The sequence below is a fragment of the Narcine bancroftii genome, chromosome 5 (assembly GCF_036971445.1).
Source record: "Narcine bancroftii isolate sNarBan1 chromosome 5, sNarBan1.hap1, whole genome shotgun sequence".
In the NCBI taxonomy this organism is placed as follows: Eukaryota; Metazoa; Chordata; class Chondrichthyes; order Torpediniformes; family Narcinidae; genus Narcine; species Narcine bancroftii.
This window is the reverse complement of record NC_091473.1, coordinates 175,004,390-175,026,150: the sequence shown is the minus strand read 5'-3', so window position 1 is coordinate 175,026,150 and position 21,761 is coordinate 175,004,390. Positions and strand designations below refer to the sequence as shown.

General features: G+C 41.6%; 2 protein-coding genes across 2 annotated transcripts in view; one reads left to right on the top strand and one right to left on the bottom strand.

Moving 5' to 3' along the window:
* The window catches only part of LOC138764225 (metalloproteinase inhibitor 2-like), a 32,991-nt gene extending 22,996 nt beyond the window's left edge, over positions 1-9,995 (bottom strand). Inside the window, exon 1 of the mRNA XM_069939860.1 lies at positions 9,783-9,995. Coding sequence (XP_069795961.1) covers positions 9,783-9,912 — 130 coding nt within the window. The 5' untranslated portion in view covers positions 9,913-9,995. The remainder of the gene's footprint in view (positions 1-9,782) is intronic.
* syn2b (synapsin IIb) overlaps positions 1-21,761 on the top strand; it is a gene marked incomplete at its 5' end in the record, with an annotated part of 191,081 nt that overhangs the window by 122,865 nt on the left and 46,455 nt on the right. The window lies entirely within an intron of this gene.

The following is a 21,761-nucleotide window of genomic DNA, read 5'->3' as shown; positions in this document are numbered from 1 at the left end:
AGGAAACACATGCAGACACGGGTGGACTGTATAAACTCCTCACTTAGAGTGCTTGGTTACTGACGCTGTATTAACATTGCGCTAACCGTTACTCAACCATGCTACCCACAAAACTGTCTTCCCTAAAAAAAAAGCAGGAAAAAAACCCAAACTATTCATTTAATTATTTACTGGCCAATCCATCAACTTTCAATTACATTGTACCTCCATCTCCTGACACAAATCAAGATATGGAAGAAAAATTCACTCATGGAATTTATGTGAGAAAAACTAACCAAATAAACACAATATGTAAAAGAAACACACATTTTGTCCATTTTAGCCATAAGATCACGGGGTGGCACATTTAGCGTAGCAGTTAGTGCAACGCCATTACAGCGTCAGCAATCAGGACCTGGGTTTGATTCCTGTGCTGTCTTTGAGGAGTTTGCACATTCTCCCCTGTCTGTGTGGGTTTTCCCTGGGGGCTCCAGTTTTCTCTGACCGACCGAAACGTATCAGAGGTTGTAGGTCGATTGGGTGTAATTGGGCGGCACGGGCTTGTGGCCCAAAAGGGCTTGTTACCGTGCTGTGTGTATAAATTTTTTATAAATTAAATTAAATATTTTAAAAATTAAACAATATGGACTGTTTACCGGGAATGCAACCCCTCTGTTAAGCATTTTTAACAGTACAGCACGGTGGAATGCCCCCCTGGCCCATGAAACCCATACATCTAATGAACAAGGTGATAGTAGGTGTTATTTCTTTTTCTTTGGCTTGGCTTTGCGGACGAAGATTTATGGAGGGGTAAATGTCCACGTCAGCTGCAGGCTCGTTTGTGGCTGACAAGTCCGATGCGGGACAGGCAGACACAGTTACGCCTCATATTCATCAATAGTCCCAAAACACTCAATCATTTTCAACTATCAATCAAAGACCTTTTTATCCATTGTGAGCTTTTATACAGCAAGTTGCATGAACAAAATGCTTTTAATTTCTTGCTTCATATCTGGACTCACCATTGAGATTAGATTTCAGATTTATTGTCAAAGAGCATACAACCCTGAGATACATTTTCCTGCCGGCGAGGCAGAATTACCACTTATCGGTAGAGCAAAAAATTCTGTACAAAATGTACACATGTAAACAAATAAAGAACTGTAAACAGATAATGAATATATACAAAACGTGCAATAGAGAGAATTTTTAAAAAATCAATAAAGTGCACAAGTAAGAGACCTGATTGAGTTTGTTTGTTGAGGAGACTGATAGTGGAGGGGTAGCAGCTGTTCCTGAACCTGGTAGTGAGAGTCTTTCCTGATGGTAGCAGCGAGAACAGAGGGTGTGCTGGGTGGTGTGGATCCTTGATAATTGCTGCTGCTCTCTGATGGCAGCAGAGATGTTTTCGATAGTGGGTTTTACCAGTGATGCCCTGGGCAGTGTCCGCTATCTTTTGGAGGACTTTACACTCAGGGGTTTTGGTATTCCCATACCAGACCATGATGCAGCTGGTCAACACACTTTCTACCACACATCTTTAGAAATCTGACAGGGTTTCCGGTGTCATATCAAGCCTCTGCAAACTCTTGAGGAAGTAGAGGCACTGATTTGCTTCACGATGCCATTAGTGTGTTGGGTCCAGGAAAGATTCTCTGAGATAGTGACTCCCAAGAACTTAAACTTGCTCACCCCTGATCCCCCAATGATCACTGAATTATATACCTCTGGTTTTTCCTTCCTGAAGTCAACAATCAGCTCCTTGGTTGTTGTTGTTGCATCATTCAGCCAAGTTTTCACTCTCCCTTCGATAGAAAGATGACTCATCATCTTTCTTTACATAATGCACAATCATGGTATCGTTGGCAAATTTGTAGATGGTGTTATTGTCGTACCGAACCACAGTCATAGGTGTAAAGTGAGTAGAGCAGGGGGATAAGAATACGGCCTTGTGGTGCTCCGGTACTGATGGAGATTGTGGAGATGTCCTTACCAATCCTCACTGATTGGGGTCTGGAGGTGAGGAAATCCATGATCCAATTAGACATTGGAGTGTTAACTCCAAGGTCTTGGAGTTTGTTGATCAGTTTTGAGGGGATGGTGTTAAATGCTGAATTGTAGTCGATAAGGAGCATCTTTGCTGTCCAGGTGTTCCACAGTTATGTGTAGAGACAGTGAGATGGCATCCGCTGTAGACCTGTTGCTATGATAGATGAACTGAAACGTATCCACTTCGCTGCTCAGACAGGAGCTGATATGCTTCCACACCAGCCTTTCAAAACACTTCATCATTGGAGATGAAAGTGCTACTGGTCGATAGTTACTAAGGCAGGTTACTACGCTCTTCTTGGGTTCTGGTATGATTGACACCTGTTTGAAACAGGTGGGTACCATGCCCTGCCAGGGTGAGATGCTGAAGATATCCGTGAATACATCAATACGTTGGTCAGCACAGGTTGTTAATATTCGGCCAGGTACTCCATCTGAACCAGATGCTTTCCTCAGATTCACTCTTCTGAAGGCAGCTCAGATATGGATAGAATAGGATCATCAGGGGACGTGGGGGTGCAGAGGGGTGGTTCTTTACTAGAGATAAATTGGATGTTAAAGGCATTGAGTTCCTCTGGGAGAGAAGCTTTTTCATCTGCTATTGCACCGGATTCTGATTGTCCCAAGGTGAAGACTTGGATATGTTTTATATTTAGGACAGCAATAACTGGCACCTCATGACCATTCAGGTGATCTGATCCTGTGAGGTTTCCATGTATTAGAACTGAAGAGACTAAAAGTAGTTCCACTGATAATAGTCTGAATCTTTGGCTAGTGGTTTAGAGGGCAGCGTATTCATAATTTCCTCACTGCCACTCATTATTATGGAATATTGAACACTGCACAAAGGTGGATACTGTCTCATCTGACTTCCTTGGTCTGTAGTGGCCTTCGTTTTGTTTATTTGTCTTTATTTTGCATTGATAGCTTTAATGAAGCCTTTTAAACTAATTTTTTATGTTTTAATTATTCAAGTGAATTTCAGCAGTTATGAAATGAAAATGCCTTTGAGAGCAGTGAACTGTCAAAGACCATAAAGAATCTAGTTCACTGTTTGTGGGCCTTTCCACTTTAAGAGTATGGCAGTGGAAAGATCTCAAGTTTGTTCATAGTTTTGTGGCCATAAATCTAAAACTTAAGCTTTGGAGCAATATATTAACCTCAACATTGTTCCATTATCAGTAAAACCTGATCTTGAAGCTCTTCAAACAATACTCGTGGAAAATTAATACCTCATCTGAAAGTATGACCAGTCCGCCTCTCCACCATGCTCCAACAATACTTGTGGAAAATTAATACCTCATCTGAAAGTATGACCGGTCCGCCTCTCCACCATGCTCCAACAATACTTGTGGAAAATTAATACCTCATCTGAAAGTATGACCAGTCCGCCTCTCCACCATGCTCCAACAATACTTGTGGAAAATTAATACCTCATCTGAAAGTATGACCGGTCCGCCTCTCCACCATGCTCCAACAATACTTGTGGAAAATTAATACCTCATCTGAAAGTATGACCGGTCCGCCTCTCCACCATGCTCCAACAATACTTGTGGAAAATTAATACCTCATCTGAAAGTATGACCGGTCCGCCTCTCCATCATGCTCCAACAATACTTGTGGAAAATTAATACCTCATCTGAAAGTATGACCGGTCCGCCTCTCCACCATACAGATATCATTGTCCATTCTCCTTCACCTTCCTTGACTCTAGTGTGGTGCAGATTTTTAAAAAGTCTGGGTATCATCCATTTGGAGTATAAAGGGGTTTAAAAAGAGCTTTCATGTATTGGTGAACTTAGATGGTGCCGAAATGTTTAGTCATTTAAAGTTCTCTTTCCCATAGTTCTGGGCTAGTTATCCATAAATGAGCACATATTTATTGTCCTTCAGCCGTCAATACTTGAAACACAACATGTATTTCATATCGATCGAAGGGTTTTGAAACCAGCTCCTCTGCTGGAACTGATAAAGCTTTGTCTTCAGTACAACTTTTGGCATTGGGTTCTTTTCTGGAGCACCAAGGGTGCAGCAGCTCGTCATATTGCATTCAGCCATCGACTGACACTCCTAATTCTGCTCACCTTGCTTTGTCAATCTCTGACAAAGCACGAAGCGATGATCCAAATCCTAAACAGCAGCATGTTGCAGATACAAATTTGAATTGGATTTGTGTTAGGGATAAAAACAAATCCTGAAACTATAAATGGCCAGTTGTTTTCTGCCATCCGGAAAATTAATCCATTTTATTCATATACAAGATTTATCAGAGTTATAGTGGAATGATATTAGGTACAATTCAGGAATGATTGTAAAATTATTCTTAACATGGTGCAGAAAGGTTGCAGTGCTATTCTGTTTTGTTATTCTGGTGCAGTCCCCTGAGAGTTCTACTCATTTAACAGTGTTAGATTGTGAAGCTGCCACTCACTGTTCAGTTTGTAACGTTTTTTTTAAAGGCAGGGGTTTCTGAATATACCCCACTGCATTTATTTCATTTATTTTGACAAAGTAGAAACATGAGAAATCTGCTTGCACTTTTGTACTCACTCTTAAATCTGTATATCCTATGATTAAACATATCCTCTGTAATAAGGGATTGTTGCATTTTGTCTATGGAAATGTTGCTGCAGTGTAATGTAGTAAAGGAAGAAGAAATATCCTTGGAGATATTTGCACCTGTAACTTCGAAAACTATTTTTTTTGATTCACCAGATTCAATTGCAAGCTTTATCAGTATCTGTTAAACAATGAGAGAAAAGCTGCTTTATACAACTTTGGATGCAAATGTTTGTAGCTGAAACTTACTTGACGATATGTCATTTGAAATTGACCTGGATCCTTGAAAAAGAATCACTGGCAAATCTATGTCAATACCGAAGCAGAAGTTGATCTGGATCAGTTTTCAGGTCAAGAATCACTGTGCCAAACCTATGTCAGTACTGAAGAAGAAGTTGATCTGGATCAGTTTTCAGGTCGAAAATCACTGTGCCAAATCTATGTCAATACTGAAGAAGAAGTTGATCTAGATCAGTTTTCAGGTCTAGAAGCACGGTTGTAAACCTGGGTCCTGAGATTGTCTTGAAACTAGGCCCAAAACAATTTATATAGACAAACTGCAGCCTGCTGGATACAGCAAGACAATGGGAATGGGTTTAGTCAGTTATAGGAGGGCAAATGGCTCAGGCAGAAATTCTGTATATACTGCAGGACTGAAGAGGGTTTGGCAAGATCCACTAATGTGAATTTTAAATCTTCTGAAATGAAACTCATGAAGCTAAATTACAAACTACAATATAAAATGCATTCCAAGAATGAAGAACCCTCTAAATGGAAGGAGTTTCTTGTTTTCTCAATCTTAACTGGCCATTCTTGTATTCTTCTTGAAAGGGTTAGGTTGTAATAGATAATGAAAACCTTGTAAGCAAAGTCTCATCAACTATTTTAGAATCTCAGAGAATCTGATCACACAACCTCTGGCTCCATAAAAAAACTTTCTGGAATAGTTATCTAAATGAGCAAATCTAACATCTGTCAACTGAAAAATCCAAGCCAGTCAATTTCTGTGGGAGGATTTAAAAAATGACAGTAGAATCCTTCCTTTCACATGAATGAAAAAGAATGGTGGGGTTTTTTTTAAGCTAATAAAGAAATGTAAGAGGTTATACTCTGAAACGAAGCCATATTGCACTCATTTCCATGTGCCATTAAAGGATACAGTAAGGTCCAGTTTCTAGTCCAAATTTCTCTTTCAATTTAAAGTTGCAGCACGGTAATCGGCCCTTCTGGCTCACAAGCCCGTGCTGCAGAAATTCAGCAATTAGCCTACAAATACCATACGTTTTTGGAGGGTGAGAGGAAACTGGAGGACCCAGAGGAAACCTACACATACAAACTTCTTACGGATAGCACCAATCCAAGCTCGGGTCACTGGTCCTATAATAGAAAAGTGGCAACCATGCCACCCTATTTTTATTGGTGTTTTGAAGTATTAAGAATGATGCTGGAGGAGCATAAATGTATGTGCACAAGCTTTTGAAAAGTATTTAATAATGTGATTTTGCTGTGATAGTTGTTGGTTTGTGGCACGGTTGAAGCATTTTGCATCAGGAATGTGTTGACTGGATTTACTTTGTTTTTAGGAGCTGGAATAAAAGAATAAGGATTGATCTTTGTTTGGCAGAACATTATAATTTTGAATAGTTATCCTACGCATTTTTATTTGCAGAGCATATTGTTGGTGCACAAGGTTGTGTTCGGGTGGATAAATTGATTCACATTAGACCCCAACCTATTTCATTTGACTTTAGAGAGATTTGGTGACAATAATTTCCTGCCAAATGCTCACAAAGCAGTTTTTGGATATTTTATACACATTGAAAACTAAGGGATGTGGGACAAAGACATGCTATTCAAACTCGAGTAAAAGTAAAAAGAAAAGAAAAAGGTTCAGGAACCTGCCCACATTTTGTTCATGCCTTGATGAGGGGTTCAAACCCGGAACATTGTTTCTGTATCTATATATATTTGCTAAATATATATAGTACACCGTTTGATCTGCTGATTTTCTTTGGCTTTGTGTTTGTACTTCTCTTCATACTTGAGTTTATCTTTTAAAATCACATGGCAAAGACCATGAAATCATTAGGTGTAGATGTCCAATGTTAGCTCTGTAGTTGATCACACTCCATCTTCAGGAGTGTGAGTGTCTCCTCAGTATCCAGCAGCAGGTAACATTAAGCAATATGCCCACTCAGCAAAGTATGTGAAGAAAATGTTTCTGAAGGGATAGTGAGATTCAGGCCCAAAGTTTTCCTGTGTATCATCTGAACATAGTTAAAAGGGCAAGCAGTTCACCAGATAGTTTCCTCAGCTATTCTGATTGATTGATGATCTTGATCAACTCCACTTTTCATCCTCAGCTTCAATTTTCCTGGTTTTTAATTGCCCCAAGATTCATTGATCTGACTCTTAAGTGCTCAAAACTGACAGCCTTCACCAATAAACCCTCTGAGTGAAAGAAAATACTCCTCATATCAATCCCTAACTGCCCAATCTCTTATTCTACTCAAAAGGAATAGGTTATAAAGAACAAAGGGGAGCTTACCTCACAAGGCACGTAAAGTATTTGAAATTCTATATCACCTGATGTGTTTAAATCTGAAGAATGTGGAGGAATGAGTGTTTGTTCCTGTCAAGGTTGATTTTCAGTTGTTATTGGCAATGACAAAAACACACCATTCCATTAAAGGGACTAAAAGTGAAATAGATGTATTCCAGTTTTTCTGGTGAGTTTAGAATACACCTGTGAGATCAGTTTAATAAATTCATTCCACGTACTGTATTGATTGAGAGTGAGATACCACTATCATATAGTTTCTGAAGGAGAAGGTTCTTTAGAACTTCATACTTACCGGCACAGTTTCTGCTGTTGTACAATTTCCACACAAATAATATAAAATCAATTTTATGTACTCAAGCGTAGTAAAACTTTATTTTAGAATTAATCATATTTTCACTGGAGGTGAAGTTATGAAAATCAGCATTAGAGGGATTTATAAAAACCTTTGTTGCTTCATTTTAATCTGTCAGAATACTGATGTCGCGGAGTTGTGCAGCAAGACAGTCATGTAGCCATGGCATTGGTAATCAAATATCCATTGGTGTATAAAATGACTGTTAATGTGGCCTTCATTGAAAATTATACTATATTTTTCTTTAACTATTGCCCCTTTAAATCCACACTGCTAATATAATGTTTGGCCCATTTCCACCAAACACGTTGAAGGATTTCTAAAGCTGATGTTAGGCATCATAAGGAATTTTCTTATATGGAAATGAGCGCAATATAGCTTAGTTTATGACCTTCTATATTTCATGACTGCCTTTTAGATCAAGCTAAATTTACAGGATAAGAAAAAAACTTTTTCTGAATTTTGCCCATCATTATTGTTCAAAAATTGTCAACAAGTTTAAGTAATTCTCCTGCGCAACTGATTTGTTTTGAAGTGTAGAAAGTTTGTCCCATTTGATGAGTAACTCCTGAAGCTGTAATGTATTCTAACAAAGGATAATGTAAGAGGAAAATTATCAACTTCATCAGTAACCCTTAAAGATGGCCTCATCTGCACAAGATGACTCTGTTAAATTTTTGAATGCAGACATTTGGAGTAGAGAGGAATAAACTTTTGCCCTGAGAATCTATTTATTTGCATTAGAAAAAGCACTGAGTAGCACAAAGCAGTGTTGTTAGCTGTAATGAAAATGGAGGAATTAAACAAAAAACCCTGTCCTCAAGTCGAGTTACCATCTTTAACATAAAACCTAACAGATTATTTTTCGTAATTTCTTGTCCAAACATTGTTGCATATATCAATCTTATCCCAGGGATTGGAGGAATCTTTTCTTTCTATTGCAAGATTTGGGTCTATTCCCATTCATTTGCTAAGGTTCCCAAAGAGGAGCCCAAAAAATTCTATTATGGTGTAATGTGTTCAGAGGATAGCTTTGTGAAGCAAACTGAAAAGATAAGCACAGTAAAACAAAACACTGAAACTGTCTCAAAATGGACTCAGATTCTATTACAGTAAATTAACATAATGGGACAATTTACCAAATGAAAAAGAACCATAGAATATAAGTTTGTATTTTAGTCGATACTTATGACTGACCTTCTCCTCTTGTCCGAGATCGCGAATTTTTGGTTTGAGTTTAGGTAACGTAGCAGTACAAATTATCCAAATACTATTATCACATGCCAAAGTACCAAAGAATCTTTCAGCTGTCAGTTTATGTGCAGCTTTAGCCCAGTGTGTGTGCTGTGTACTGACTGAAATCTAATGAAAAGACAGGCTCTTGAAATAAAAGCTATATTGTCAAGTTGTTCCTGTGGGCCACACCACGAATCACTTCAAAGAAAATTGACAGTAAAAGGTGCTTGGCCTGTGCTTAATAAATTCTCCTGGTTGTATTCAAAAGCATATATGGAAACTGCAAAATGTTGTGGTCATCTCTCAGATTTAGGTATTGACCAAATTCTCCCTAATAGTTCTAAACTCTCATTAAATAGTTCACTCCAGCAAGAATAATTATACAAGTTATTAAATGTTGTTTTCTCTAACCTACTGAATCTCAGCTTCATGGCAGTAAGTTCAGAATTTTGGTTGTGATTATACAAAATCATTTATTTTCACTGTTACCACCGCTATCATAACTTGAAAATTAGTTTAATTGTGCCTTCCACTGAATGGAATTACCTGGATTGGCAAAGCAGTGGTTGCTATTAAATATTTAGTCACCATTCAAGCAATTTTGCACTCTAACGTTTACAAAGAGGGTGAGGGAGTTGTCCTAAAAATATTAGAAGTACTGTCTGAACTAAACCAATGTTTCAGATTTTCATTTGAATATTAAAGGAAAATTTTCAACATGCAAGAAATAACTGGCTTTTCCAAAGGAATGCGAATACTGTGCATTTATTGTTCTATAGTTTTAGAATTGTCACTGATTAATCACATTTCCAATGACAGATTAAATCATATGTTTAAAAGAATTTTAAGCCTGCATAACATGTATTACTTCTTAAAGAAATCACAATTTGATCATTGTTAAATTTAGTAGGACTCTATTGAGATCCTTGCTGCTTTCCTGAACCAAACTAATTATCATTTTTTCAAAGTCTGAAAGCCACGAAACATCTAAATAAAGACAAACATTGATATTAAGTGTGCTGTCTCAAAATGGCATTGACTTACCTATATCAGAGTTACAAAATGTAACTTGTGGATGAACTGGAAGACAGGTACATCCATCCACGAGCTCCTGCAGCTTGAGAGTCAGAACTAATAGCACTGAGAATAGCAAGCCAGTCTTCGGGGTGTTCATGCTCTCCTCTAGCAACACACAGACACTCAAGTCTTTCTGTTAAGCAGAGGTTGTAGACTATGTGCAGATTTAACCGTGTAAAGGAGCGTCACAGCAAATTTCTTTTGCCTACAGCAGGAATAACAGGAAGATAGAAGCCTGCATAGCATTAGAACCACAGAATAATCTTGCTTAAGGTTCTGTGCCTGAGCTGTCTGATTTCCCACATTCAACACAGTCTACACTCATATTTATGGCTCTGCCACCTCTTGCTAGTCCCGCCTTCTCATGAAGGAAATGGCCTGTCATTGCTCGAGTTCCTGTGTGATAGCACATTGTGGGACTTCAATCCCTCACACACCAGACATTTCAGGTGATTTAAAAATGGTCCTTCTGACTTAGTTTACTTGTGGTGATAATGTTACTTCCTAGTTTAAAAAAAAACTTTAAGTAAAGCAATTACTTAAATTACTTTTAAATTTAAATGAAATCCTTGCCATGATTCTTGCAATTTATTGTAATTCTTGTAGAGAGATAATAAAGAATTTAAACTACTTCCTTAATTATATGAGTTAAAATGATTTCTAATGTGCTAAATCATAAGATGCTAAAAATTTGAATATTGGATCCATCTACTGAATCTGTGCAGAGATTTTTCAGATGTTTATTGGCACAATACTGAATTTACTAATTATTATGAAAGATGTAATAATGGACTAGTTATTTTTGTAATACTCTTTTCTAATTGAAAACATCATTATCAAAGTCAGTAATCTGTTTAAAAAACTGTCTCTGGTTCAGAGTCGTGCTATCTCTTCTGTCTCACTTTTGGCGAGATGTGCGCGTTTACTGAAATGGAAGGATGCTGCCCCGCCTACTCATGCTCAGTGGCTGCGTGACATCAGGTCCTGTTTGAATATGGAAAAGATGCGTTATTCAGTTAATAATTTGGATACAAGATTTCAGAAGTTATGGGGGTCATTTATGACTCACTTTCTTACACTATAATTTCACTTCACTGTAATTAAATTGTCTGACTCGTATCTTTTCCATTTTCACATTTTTTTTCTACCTTCGCTTTTCTTTAATTACTAATCCTGTATAATATCTGGCAACGCTGCTAGGCAGGGGTCTTGAGTTTTCTCCTTTTTATTATTTTTTTCTTGTTTTTTATTTGTTCCTTTTTTCTTCTATTTATTTTCTTTTGATTTTTTTCTTTATACTTTTGGTTATTCACTTTTTTATAAAAATATATAGTATTGGAGTATGAATTATGGATATGATTTAAATCTATATATGTTTTTGATATACTGAATGTTTTATTAATTTTGTGTAACTATCCCTATTTTATCGAATTGTATTATTCATATGTTCTTTATTAAAATCAATAAAAATATTTCAAAAAGAAAAGGAAAAAAGCCACCAGAAAAGGACCCACAAGGCACAGTTGAAATAATTTTATGTTTTTAATTTATCCTAAGCTATTAGTATTAGACCAAAATGGAACTGGGTTCATGGGGTAAGGTACAATGGGGAGAATATAGCCACATGGGGGAGTTATCAGCCAAGCTAAGTTCCAGAAGAAACTCTCCACTGACCTTGTCCAAATGCTGCTTTGATGCCAGCAGAATAATTTAACTCTGTGACAGACACTATGTTGAAAGTGTAATCTGTACTTTTATTTAAAGTTTTCTTTTAATTTATTGCAGCAAATATGATTGGTGATGTAATCATTTTATCTCATGCCTACTTAGCCAAAAAAATGATTCAGGAAAAAAAAATCCAAAGTCATCTATATATTATAAGGGTATCTTTAGACTCTTAAATGAGTAAAATTCTAAAACATTTTCACTGTAATAATATATTTCTTATTGCTAAACTGAATCAATCTTGTTAACCGAATGCTGCTAACTGGGAGGTCCTGATTACTATTTTCACTCTTTAATTTTAATTGGATATTTGACAAACTTGTATACCTTCCACATTTTATATTTGATCCTCACTATAAGATATTTGCTCTTTTGATTTTAAAAAAATTCTTCTGTGTGGAAAGAAAAGATATTGGTACCTGTTTTTGTTTAAAATTACTGTATATTTGTATATTTCACCATAATCCAATATGATCTCTTCTTTTTTTACTCGTTGTTGTTTGGCATACTGCTTCTGGCTGCTCAATGTGTATTCCAATGGAGTAGAGAATAAAACTTCAATGCTCATGGCATTGAGCTTTAAAATGATCTGCAAATTGTTAATCTGAGAGGAAGTAAATTTGCTTCAACTACAAGATATATCAGCAATTTGTCTAACTAAGGGAATGATCATCATACAGTAGCAACTGAATCTTAAGTGTCAACTCTGCTATTTTATGCTGAAAGCATAAAATGATAAAGATAAATAGCCCAGAAATCCAACAGCACCAAGGGTTAGAGTTTGCCCCAGACCTCCAGAATTTATTCCGTTGAAACCAAGTAATCATAGAAGCTCAGAATGGTTTCCAGAACAGGAGGTGGTCATTTATTCTATGAAACCCATTTCATCACTATGTAAATAAAATCCAACTGGTCTCGTACCACGGCTCTCTCCTCATTGCTCTGCAAATGCTTTCCTTTCAGATACTTAGTGAGCTATCGTCTGAATGTTAGAATGGAGTCTGGTTCCCACTATTTCACTAACCAGTGTATTCCCAACCCTATTTAATGCCAGGATTCCACCAATGAAAATACTTTCTACCTGCTTTGTTTTGGTCCTTGATTTTAAATACAGTACCTCCATCAATCTCTTCTGCTCCAAGGATTACAACCAATGTCTCTCCAGTCGAACCATTATGCTGGAAACATTAAGCTCCTCGTCATGTCTGAAACCTTCACATATTTCCATGTGGTGCCAGTATTTGAGTTATGGATGAAATCTGAAGGTTCAGTGTGATCTCCTAGTTTTTGTACTCTGTCTCAACTCATGAAGCCCAATATCCTCTATGCTTTGTTAAATCACTTCCCCAGCCTTCCCTGCTGCTTTCCACAAGCTCTGCACATCATTTATTTTTTTCACTGATTCTTCTCACCAAAGTGTGGCATTGCATTTCTCCATATTAAATTTTACCTGTCTGACCAGTCCATTGCTTTGGAGTTCACTATTCTTTGAAGTCAATGGTATGAATTCTGGATGTTTTAGTACAGTGCACTAAAACAATTAAATTGTGAATTAATTTATGGATTTTTAAAAATATTATAATAGCAATTTTATATTAGTAATGATGGACAAAAAAATATGTGAAATTAGGATCACTGCTACTAATGGAATTAAATACAATAATCGATTTATCTACAATCTCTTTTCTGATCAAGAAATTGAGACAGTTGAATGGAATGAATTAAAACCTAAGGAGCTTAAGTTTGCAGTTACCATATGAAAAAAACCTGATTGCATAAACAGGCAGCAGAAGAGTTACATCTGAATAGTTGATGTTTTTATTGCATGGTTCTGACAGTTCAGTAACTTGTATTTGGAGCTCATCATTTTTTGACAAAAAAGCTATGTTTGCCACCAGCAGAAACTTGTCCATGTACAATACTAGTCCAATAGGAAACCATTACATCATTCTAAATAGCACATATTAAGAGTCCCTGGAAATTCCTGGCATTTTAAAGTGTTTTATTTTATTTTTCTTTTAACCCTTGAATTGGGGAAGGAGTGTTCCCCTCAGATTTTAGCTGGTTTGAAGGTGAGATATTCATTTCTTAATGCCAAAATTTCCCAACTAAAAGTGTCCAGGTCAGATGTAAAGGAAGGAGCATCATTTGATATTTAAAGTGGTAAATACAGCCATCGTAACCAAATCATCCCAAGTTTCGTTAATACGGTTTACTTGCTTTTTATGTTTTTAGAATGCCTTCACAAAACATGCTTAACGGTCTCATTTGTTATCTTCATATTTAATCCATTCACTCTGGAAGATATTGAACTATATCCAATAATGTAACCTAACCAAGAAGGTTACTTTTAAAAGAGCTTGCAGTGTTCACATGTGAGAATTCTGGTACGACACAATATTACATATCATTTCATAATTATGATTGAGCTTCAGTGGCTTGTGTCTTTGTATATCATGGAACCCTTGTGTGGAATATTTCTCTTGATCCACACACTTATGCCATTTCCCTGTGTTACTTATCGTTACTAATGTAGTGGGCCATCTGACTGCGCCACGCTCAAAGTGGCGACCCGACACTGGGAGCCCGCAGCCTACACTGCCGGCCAATTCGGGCTATGCACTTCGAAGTCGGCGCTCGATTCAGCAGCACGCAGCTGCAGCGCCCCACTCCGATGGGATGGCCAGTGGCAGGAAAGCAGCTACACTCAGGGATGAGAAGGGCTCACGGATTGGCCGCTCCCCAGATAGTGCTAAACCAATCCCAGGAAGTGGATCATCAGAGCCCTTTATAAGCAGAACTGCCAGCCCAAAAAATCAGTGTTGAATTCACTCCTGTAATGTGCATCTCTTCTTTGAGCATAACCTCTCCAGCAGTAGCAGCCACTACGGTGGTGATCCCTGACTAGTCCAACTGGCATCGTGGAACTGAAGAATGAGCAACCAGCCTGCAATCAACGTGGTCTCATTGAAGCTGCCCAACTTCTGGATATCACAGCCATGGGTGTGGTTCCAGCAAGTTTACCGTACGGAACATCACAGCCGACGACACCCGCTTCTACTATGTGAACAGTGTCCTCAAGCAGGATACAGCAGCACACATTACCGACTTCCTCCAGAAACTTCCGGAACAAAGGAAGTATCAGGCCATCAAGGAGCTTTCGGCCTTTCACGGCGTGAGCGCGCTGCCCGCCTGCTACACATGGATGGTTTGGGGGACAGGGTCCCATCCGGCCTCATGAGTGACGTGCTTACCTTGAATGATGGCCCTACCCTTTGTGCTCTATTCAAGCAAATCTTTCTGGAGAGGTGACCTGAGGACATCAGGCTACTTGTAGCCGAAGAGGACTTTGCGGATTCCAGAAAGGACTTTGCGTACCCCAGAAAGGACTTTGCGTACCCCAGAAAGGACTTTGCGGATTCCAGAAAGGACTTTGCGGATTCCAGAAAGGACTTTGCGGATTCCAGAAAGGACCACGGATTCCAGAAAGGTAGCCACCAGAGACGACCTACTCAGGGAGGCAAAAAAGGATGCCTGCATTTCGTTAGACCGTGTGGCCTCATCTCATCAACATCGGCCTAACAGGAGGCCGCTCATCAGATTGCCCAGCAAGTCTTCCTCCAAGCCTGCAAACCCCTTTGAGCTGCATTTGGTGCTGAGGCCCGCCGATGCCAATCACCCTGTGGGTTCTCAGGAAACGCCAATGCCGGCCGTCGTTAGTGGCTGCAGCTGGCCTACACAACAGCCTTTTCCATGTCCGGAATACAGTGTCAGGCTGAGGCTTCCTCGTCAACAACGGGGCCAAGGTCAGCGTCCTCCACCACCCCCCCCCACCTCGGACGCACACCACCAGAAGGCAGGGCGCGGGTCACGGGTTGCCAATAACTCTTCAATACGGACTTACAGCACCCGTATTATCTCCCTCCATTTCAGCAACCACCGCTTCACTTAGCGATTTGTCTTAGCAGACGTCCACCAGCTGCTCCTCAGGGCGGACTTCCTGAGGGTCAACTTCTTCCTAGTCGACATTAAGAGATGCCGGCTAGTACACCCAAAGACCTTTCAGACCCTTGCACTGGGGCACCAAACTGACTGCTCCCCACCTATACTCAGTGACGTCCAAGCAATGAGTTCACCAAGATTCTAGCTGAGTTCCCCTCCATCGCGATACCGCACTTTAACTACGCTGAGCCTGATCACGGGGTAAGGCATCACATCCTCACAAAAGGCTCCCCAGTTCACGCCAGAGCACGCTGCCTCCCACCAGATAAACTCAACCTCGCCAAGGAGTTGTTTTTTAAAATGGAGGAACTCGGCGTTGTCTACCGCTCCAACAGTCCCTGGGCCTTCCCCTCCACATGATCCCTAAGGCATCAGGGGGTTGGAGACCATGCAGGGACTACCGCCGGCTAAATGAAGCCACCGCGCCGGATAGATACCCCTTTCCCAAATTCAGGACTTTTCCACAAACCTGCAGAGGGCACAGATATTTTCCAAAATCAACTTAATCCATGGTGTATCAGATCCCCGTCCACGCTGAGGATATCGCAAAGACTGCCATTATTACACCGTTTGGGCTGTTCGAATTCCTCAGAATGCCCTTCGGCCTAAAAAATGCCGCATGGACCTTTCAAAGGCTAATGGATGCTGTGGGCAGGGAGTTGAAGTTTGTGTTCATCTACCTTGATTGCAAGCCGTGACTGTGACGAATACGCCACTCACATCAAACCTTTGTGCCACAGATTGAGTGAGTTTGGCCTGACAATTAATCCAGCAAAATGTCAGTTTGGCAAAGACTCTATTGACTTTTTAGGTCACAGGATTGACTGCCACTGGGCTAAACCACTACCCGGCAAGGTGGAGGCTATTCGAGCATTCCCTAAGCCTACAACAGTAAGGGGACTACGAGAGTTCGCCGGCATGGTGAATTTTTACCTCAGATTCCTGCTGGGGCGGCTCGCTCCATGAAACCTTTATTCTACCTTATGACAAGTACAAAGATTTTGTGGAACCAAGAGGCATCCGATGTGCACCAGGCATCAAAAGACACCCTGTCTAACGCTGCCCTCCTGATACACCCTAAAGCTGATGCTTCCACCGCTCTCACAGTGGATGCTTCTGACACAGCAGTAGGGGAAGTCTTCTAACAGTGGGTGAGTGGACACTGGCAACCCCTTGGATTTTTCAGTAGACATTTGTGGGTGCCCGAACTGAAATATAGTGCTTTTGATAGAGAACTCCTGGCATTGTACCTGGCAATCAGACACTTTAAATATTTCTTGGGCAGGAAGTTTCAAATTTTTACAGACCACAAGCCTCTCACCTTCGCCTTCGCTAAGGCTTTTGACATGTGGTCAGCCAGGCAACAAAAGCACATTTTATATATTTCAGCATTTTCTACTGACATTCAGCATATTGTGGGAAAATGCAATGTGGTGGCTGATGCCTTGTCACGTCCCACATTGCAGGCAGTACACACCTCAACATCTAGCATTGACTATAAGGCTCTGGCTGAAGCACAGGCAATGGACAAGGACATTGACGCATATCACTCTGCAATTACCAGCTTCCAGTTGGAGGACATAAAGCTTGGCCCTGGGGAGCAGACGGTCCTGTGTGACATGTCTACGGTTAAGCCTCGTCCGCTCATTCCCACTCCCTCAAAGAGGTGCATTTTCAAGGCCATACACAACCTGGCACAGTCCACCATCAAAAGACCGTCAAAATAGTTGCTAGTCGATTTTTCTGGCATGGCCGCCGCAAAGAAGTCAGCCAGTGGGCCAGGAATTGTACACAGTGCCAGGCCTTGAAAACCCATTCCCACACTAAAGCCCCCTCACAGTCATTTCAACTGCCACAATGCTGTTTCAGCCACGTCCATATGGATCTGGTGGGCCCCCTACCAATATCTAGAGGCACACACTACTTACTGACCCTAGTGGTCAGGTCGACCAGATGGACGGAAGCCATCTCATTTCCAGAGACCTCTACGGAAATATGTGCCAGGGCCCTCTGGGTGGCTAGGTTTGGGGTTCCAGAGCATATAACCTAGGACAGGGGCTCCCAATTTACCTCCGGCCTCTGATCTAATCTTGCTAATGCCGTGGGTACTTAGCTGCAATATACCATGGCTTACCACCCTCAGGCAAATGGTTTGGTGGAGCGATTCCATCAACACTTTAAAGCAGCTCTCATGGCCAGACTCAATGGTCTTAACTGGGTGGATGAGCTCCTGGGGATCCAGGCCGCTCCTAACGAGGGTGTAGATATTTCAACAGCTGAAATGGTGTATGGCACACCACTAGTGATTCCTGGCTGCCAGAGATACTGGGGACGATTTCCCTGAAGCCGCCTTGTCCTGTCTGAGGGACCACCTGGGCACACTCGTCCTGACACAGCCAAAGCACCACGGCTCATGGATGACATTCATACCTAACGAACTCAAGACTTGTAAATATATTTTTGTCAGACCCCCCCCCCCCCCCCCCTCCCACTACAGAAGGACCAATCTGCTGAGATCTGTGAGTATTGTATTGGGTCATTAACAGTGTTGGGTAAATGTTATGACAATTTCCATTTACTGTCAATGCCTCAGCTCTGCGGCTTGGGCTGGACTTCCAAAGCCAATTTAGGAGTGTCACAGTGGCGTTCGGAGGGGGCCCCAAACACCCATCACTGTATACAATCCCCAGCTCACAGACCCCCCACAGCCAGCCCCCACCTGCAGTCTCTCCACCCTCCGCATACCCCCACCACCACTGTTTGAGAACCTGACCCCAGACTGTAAGCTCATAGCGACTGGAGCAGATGCTACAGTGACTCCTGGTGGAGGGAGTCATAGCACCCAGCTCCAGCCCATGGAGAGCCCAAGTTGTGGTGGTCAGGGGTGGAAGTAAACCCCGTATGGTGATCGACTGTAGCCATATGATAAACCATTTCACGCAGCTGGATGGATACCCCTTTCCCTGGATCGCTGACATGGTCAACAAGATCGCCCAGTACAAGGTGTTCACCATTGATCTAAACTTGGTGTACCACCAACTACCCCTACACCCAGGAGACTGCCAGTATACCGTGTTCAAAGCAGATGGCAGGCTCTACCGCTTCCTCCTGGTGCCCTTCGGAGTCACCAATGGTGTCTCCGTATTTCAGAGGGAAATGGATCAGATGTTGGACAAGCACAAACTGACGGCCTCGTTCCTCTACCTAGACAATGTCACCCTCTGCGACCAGGACCAGCAGGACCACGACGCAAACCTTGCCAATTTTCTCCATACTGCCAAGTCCCTCAATTTGACCTACAACAAGGACAAGTGTGTGTTTAGCACAACTCGCCTGGCCCTCCATGGATGTGTCGTGCCGCATGCGTCCCCTTATGGAACTCCCGATCCCGCACAACCTCAAGGCACTAAAAAGGTGCCTGGGGTTCTTTTTCTATTATGCCCAATGGGTGCCCAACTATGCCAATAAACCTACCCCCCTAGTAATATCCACAACCTTCCCTTATTGGCAGAATTCCGGACAGCCTTCACCCAGATCAAGAGAGACATCGCCAAAGCCATGATGCATGCCGTGGATTAATTCATCCTGTTTCAGGTGGAAAGCGATGCCTCCGACTACATGCTGGCCGCCACTCTCAACCAGGCAGGCAGGCCAGTAGCCTTTTTATCCTGTAACCTTCACGGTCCTGAGACATAACACCCCTCTGTCGAGAAGGAGGCGCAGGCCATCATTGAGGCAGTACGCCACTGGCATCATTACCTGACAGGGAAGAGATTTACCCCGCTAATGGACCAACGAGCCATTGTGTTCATGTTCAATACCAAATTGCAGGGTAAGATCAAAACTGAAAAAATCCTGAGCTGAAGGATCGAGCTCTCCACCTACAACTATGAGATCCTATACCAGTCAGGCAAGCTCAACGACCCCCAGACACCCTATTCTGGGGGACATGTGCCAGCGCGCATCTCGGCCACCCCCAGTCCATCCACGATGATCTTTGCCACCCTGGAGTCATGAGATTGTTCTACTTTGTGAAGGCCCAGAACCTTCTCTACTCCTCAGAGGATATCAGGTCGTTGACCAGACACTGTCAGGTCTGTGCAGAATGCAAATCGCAGTTCTTCCGGCCCGACAAGTCGCCCCTCATAAACGATTCAGCGTTGATTTCAAGGGGCCCCTGCCCTCGTCCAACAGGGATGTATATGTCCTGAACGTCATTGACTACTCCAGGTACCCCTTTGCCATCCCCTGTCCCAACATGACCTCAGCCACCGTCATAAAGGCACTCCACAGCATATTTACCCTCTTTGGGAACCCAAATTACATCCAAAGTGATTGGGGGGTCTTCTTTTATGAGTGATGAACTGCGGCAGTACCTGTTGGCTTGAGGCATTGCCACTAGTAGGACGACCAGTTACAACCCCTGTGGGAATGGCCAGGTAAGAGAGAGAAAATGCCACAGTTTGGAAAGCTGTCCTTCTGGCACTTAAATCAAAAGGCCTGGCAGTGACCCATTGGCAGGAAGTCCTGGCGGAAGCTCTCCAGGCCATCCAATCTCTGCTATGCACCGATACCAACACAATCCTACATGAACGCATGGTTTCTTTCCCCAGGAAGTCGTGACCAGAACCACACTCCCACCCTGGCTCTCATCCCTGGAATCCGTCTTGCTGTGGAAACATGTGAGGGGTCTCAAGTCTGACCCATTGTTTGAAGAGGTGCAATTCCTGTACGCCAACCCTCAGTATGCCGATGTGGTGTATCCAGATGGCAATGAGGACACGGTCCCCGTCCAGTACCTGGCGCATACCGAAAACCCATACCCACTCCCCACCCCTTTCAACCCGGGTCCAATCTATACCCATACTGCCCCACACCCACACTCACCCACCATTGCCATACACCCCAGATCGTGCTCCAGCTGCTTGAACCACTACGACTTCCCCAAGTACAGACAAGCCCCACCTCCTACGGAGCCAGCCCTCCCTCCCCAGCCTCAAGACACACGATCAGCAGTGGAGCCGACCATTGTACCACCGGTGGAACTGTGCCAGTCGCAGGGGCAAAGGAGACCACCCGACCAGCTGAGCCTCTAGGACTTTTAACTAACGGGGTTTTGTTTTAAAATAAGGGGGGAATGTGATGATACAAATATGTGCATATGTAACTGCTGATGGATGACTGGTCCATCCCCCACTGGTGACTCGCTCCCTGGTAACTCCTCCCCTTGTGGCCCTGGAATAAAGGTGGACCTCCCTCTCCCTGTCTCAGTCAAATACTTGGAATTGGGCCAGTTACAAGTCTAAAGTGTAATAAAACCATATCGTTCCTCACTCTACGGCTTTGGAGTCATTGATAGAGCCTATCAAATATTTAAACATTTTTTGACTAATTAACGTTCAGGAAATTACTTATAAATAAAATACACTTCGATGTTAAAGTAATCATTTTGTATATATTCTGCTATAGATTAGCTTAACGAGTCCACAACTTGACAACTCCTTAATCAATTTCATGTGATATTGATCCTGACTCTATTAAAAAATGTAAACACTCAAATAAATCCCCATCTAGATATAATTAATCACCATCCTTACCAATTCAAATTCAATAAATCAGTTACCCCCTCATTTAGCTGGCTCCTTTACAGATGATCAATAACCATCTTTGTCCCCACCCTTGTTCCAGTTTCAGATCATATTCAACCAGATATCAATAAAAGTTTGATTCCACCTTCACATGCACCTTTATCCTCCTTTATTCCTTTTCACTGAACCAGGTGTAAAATGGAGAGCCAATTTATTACAACCCATTTTTTTGTTGCCTGCTCTCTACCCTTAACCTCCTCCTGCTAGAATGGTCCCTGGAATGAGTTACAAAGACAGACTAGAAAATCTGCGGTTATCCTTCTTAGAGTCAAGAATGTTGAGAAGAGAATTGATTGAGGGGTATAAGATCATAATATGTTTATAAAGTGTAAATGGAGCAAAGTGGACATAGATTTACTTGATCATTAAGAGTTCCAACATAATTGCTTTTAAGCAGAAAGTGGTTAAGATATGAAGCACATTGACACAATTGGTGAGGGAAAGAGAAGGATTGGAGTCAAAGTCAGCTCATGGTGATGAAATGGTTGGGGCTGATGGGCCATGACTGGACAAATATTACTTGTGGCAATTGCTGTTCTGTGAGAAATCAGCGAGTTGGGAGGCTGAGTCG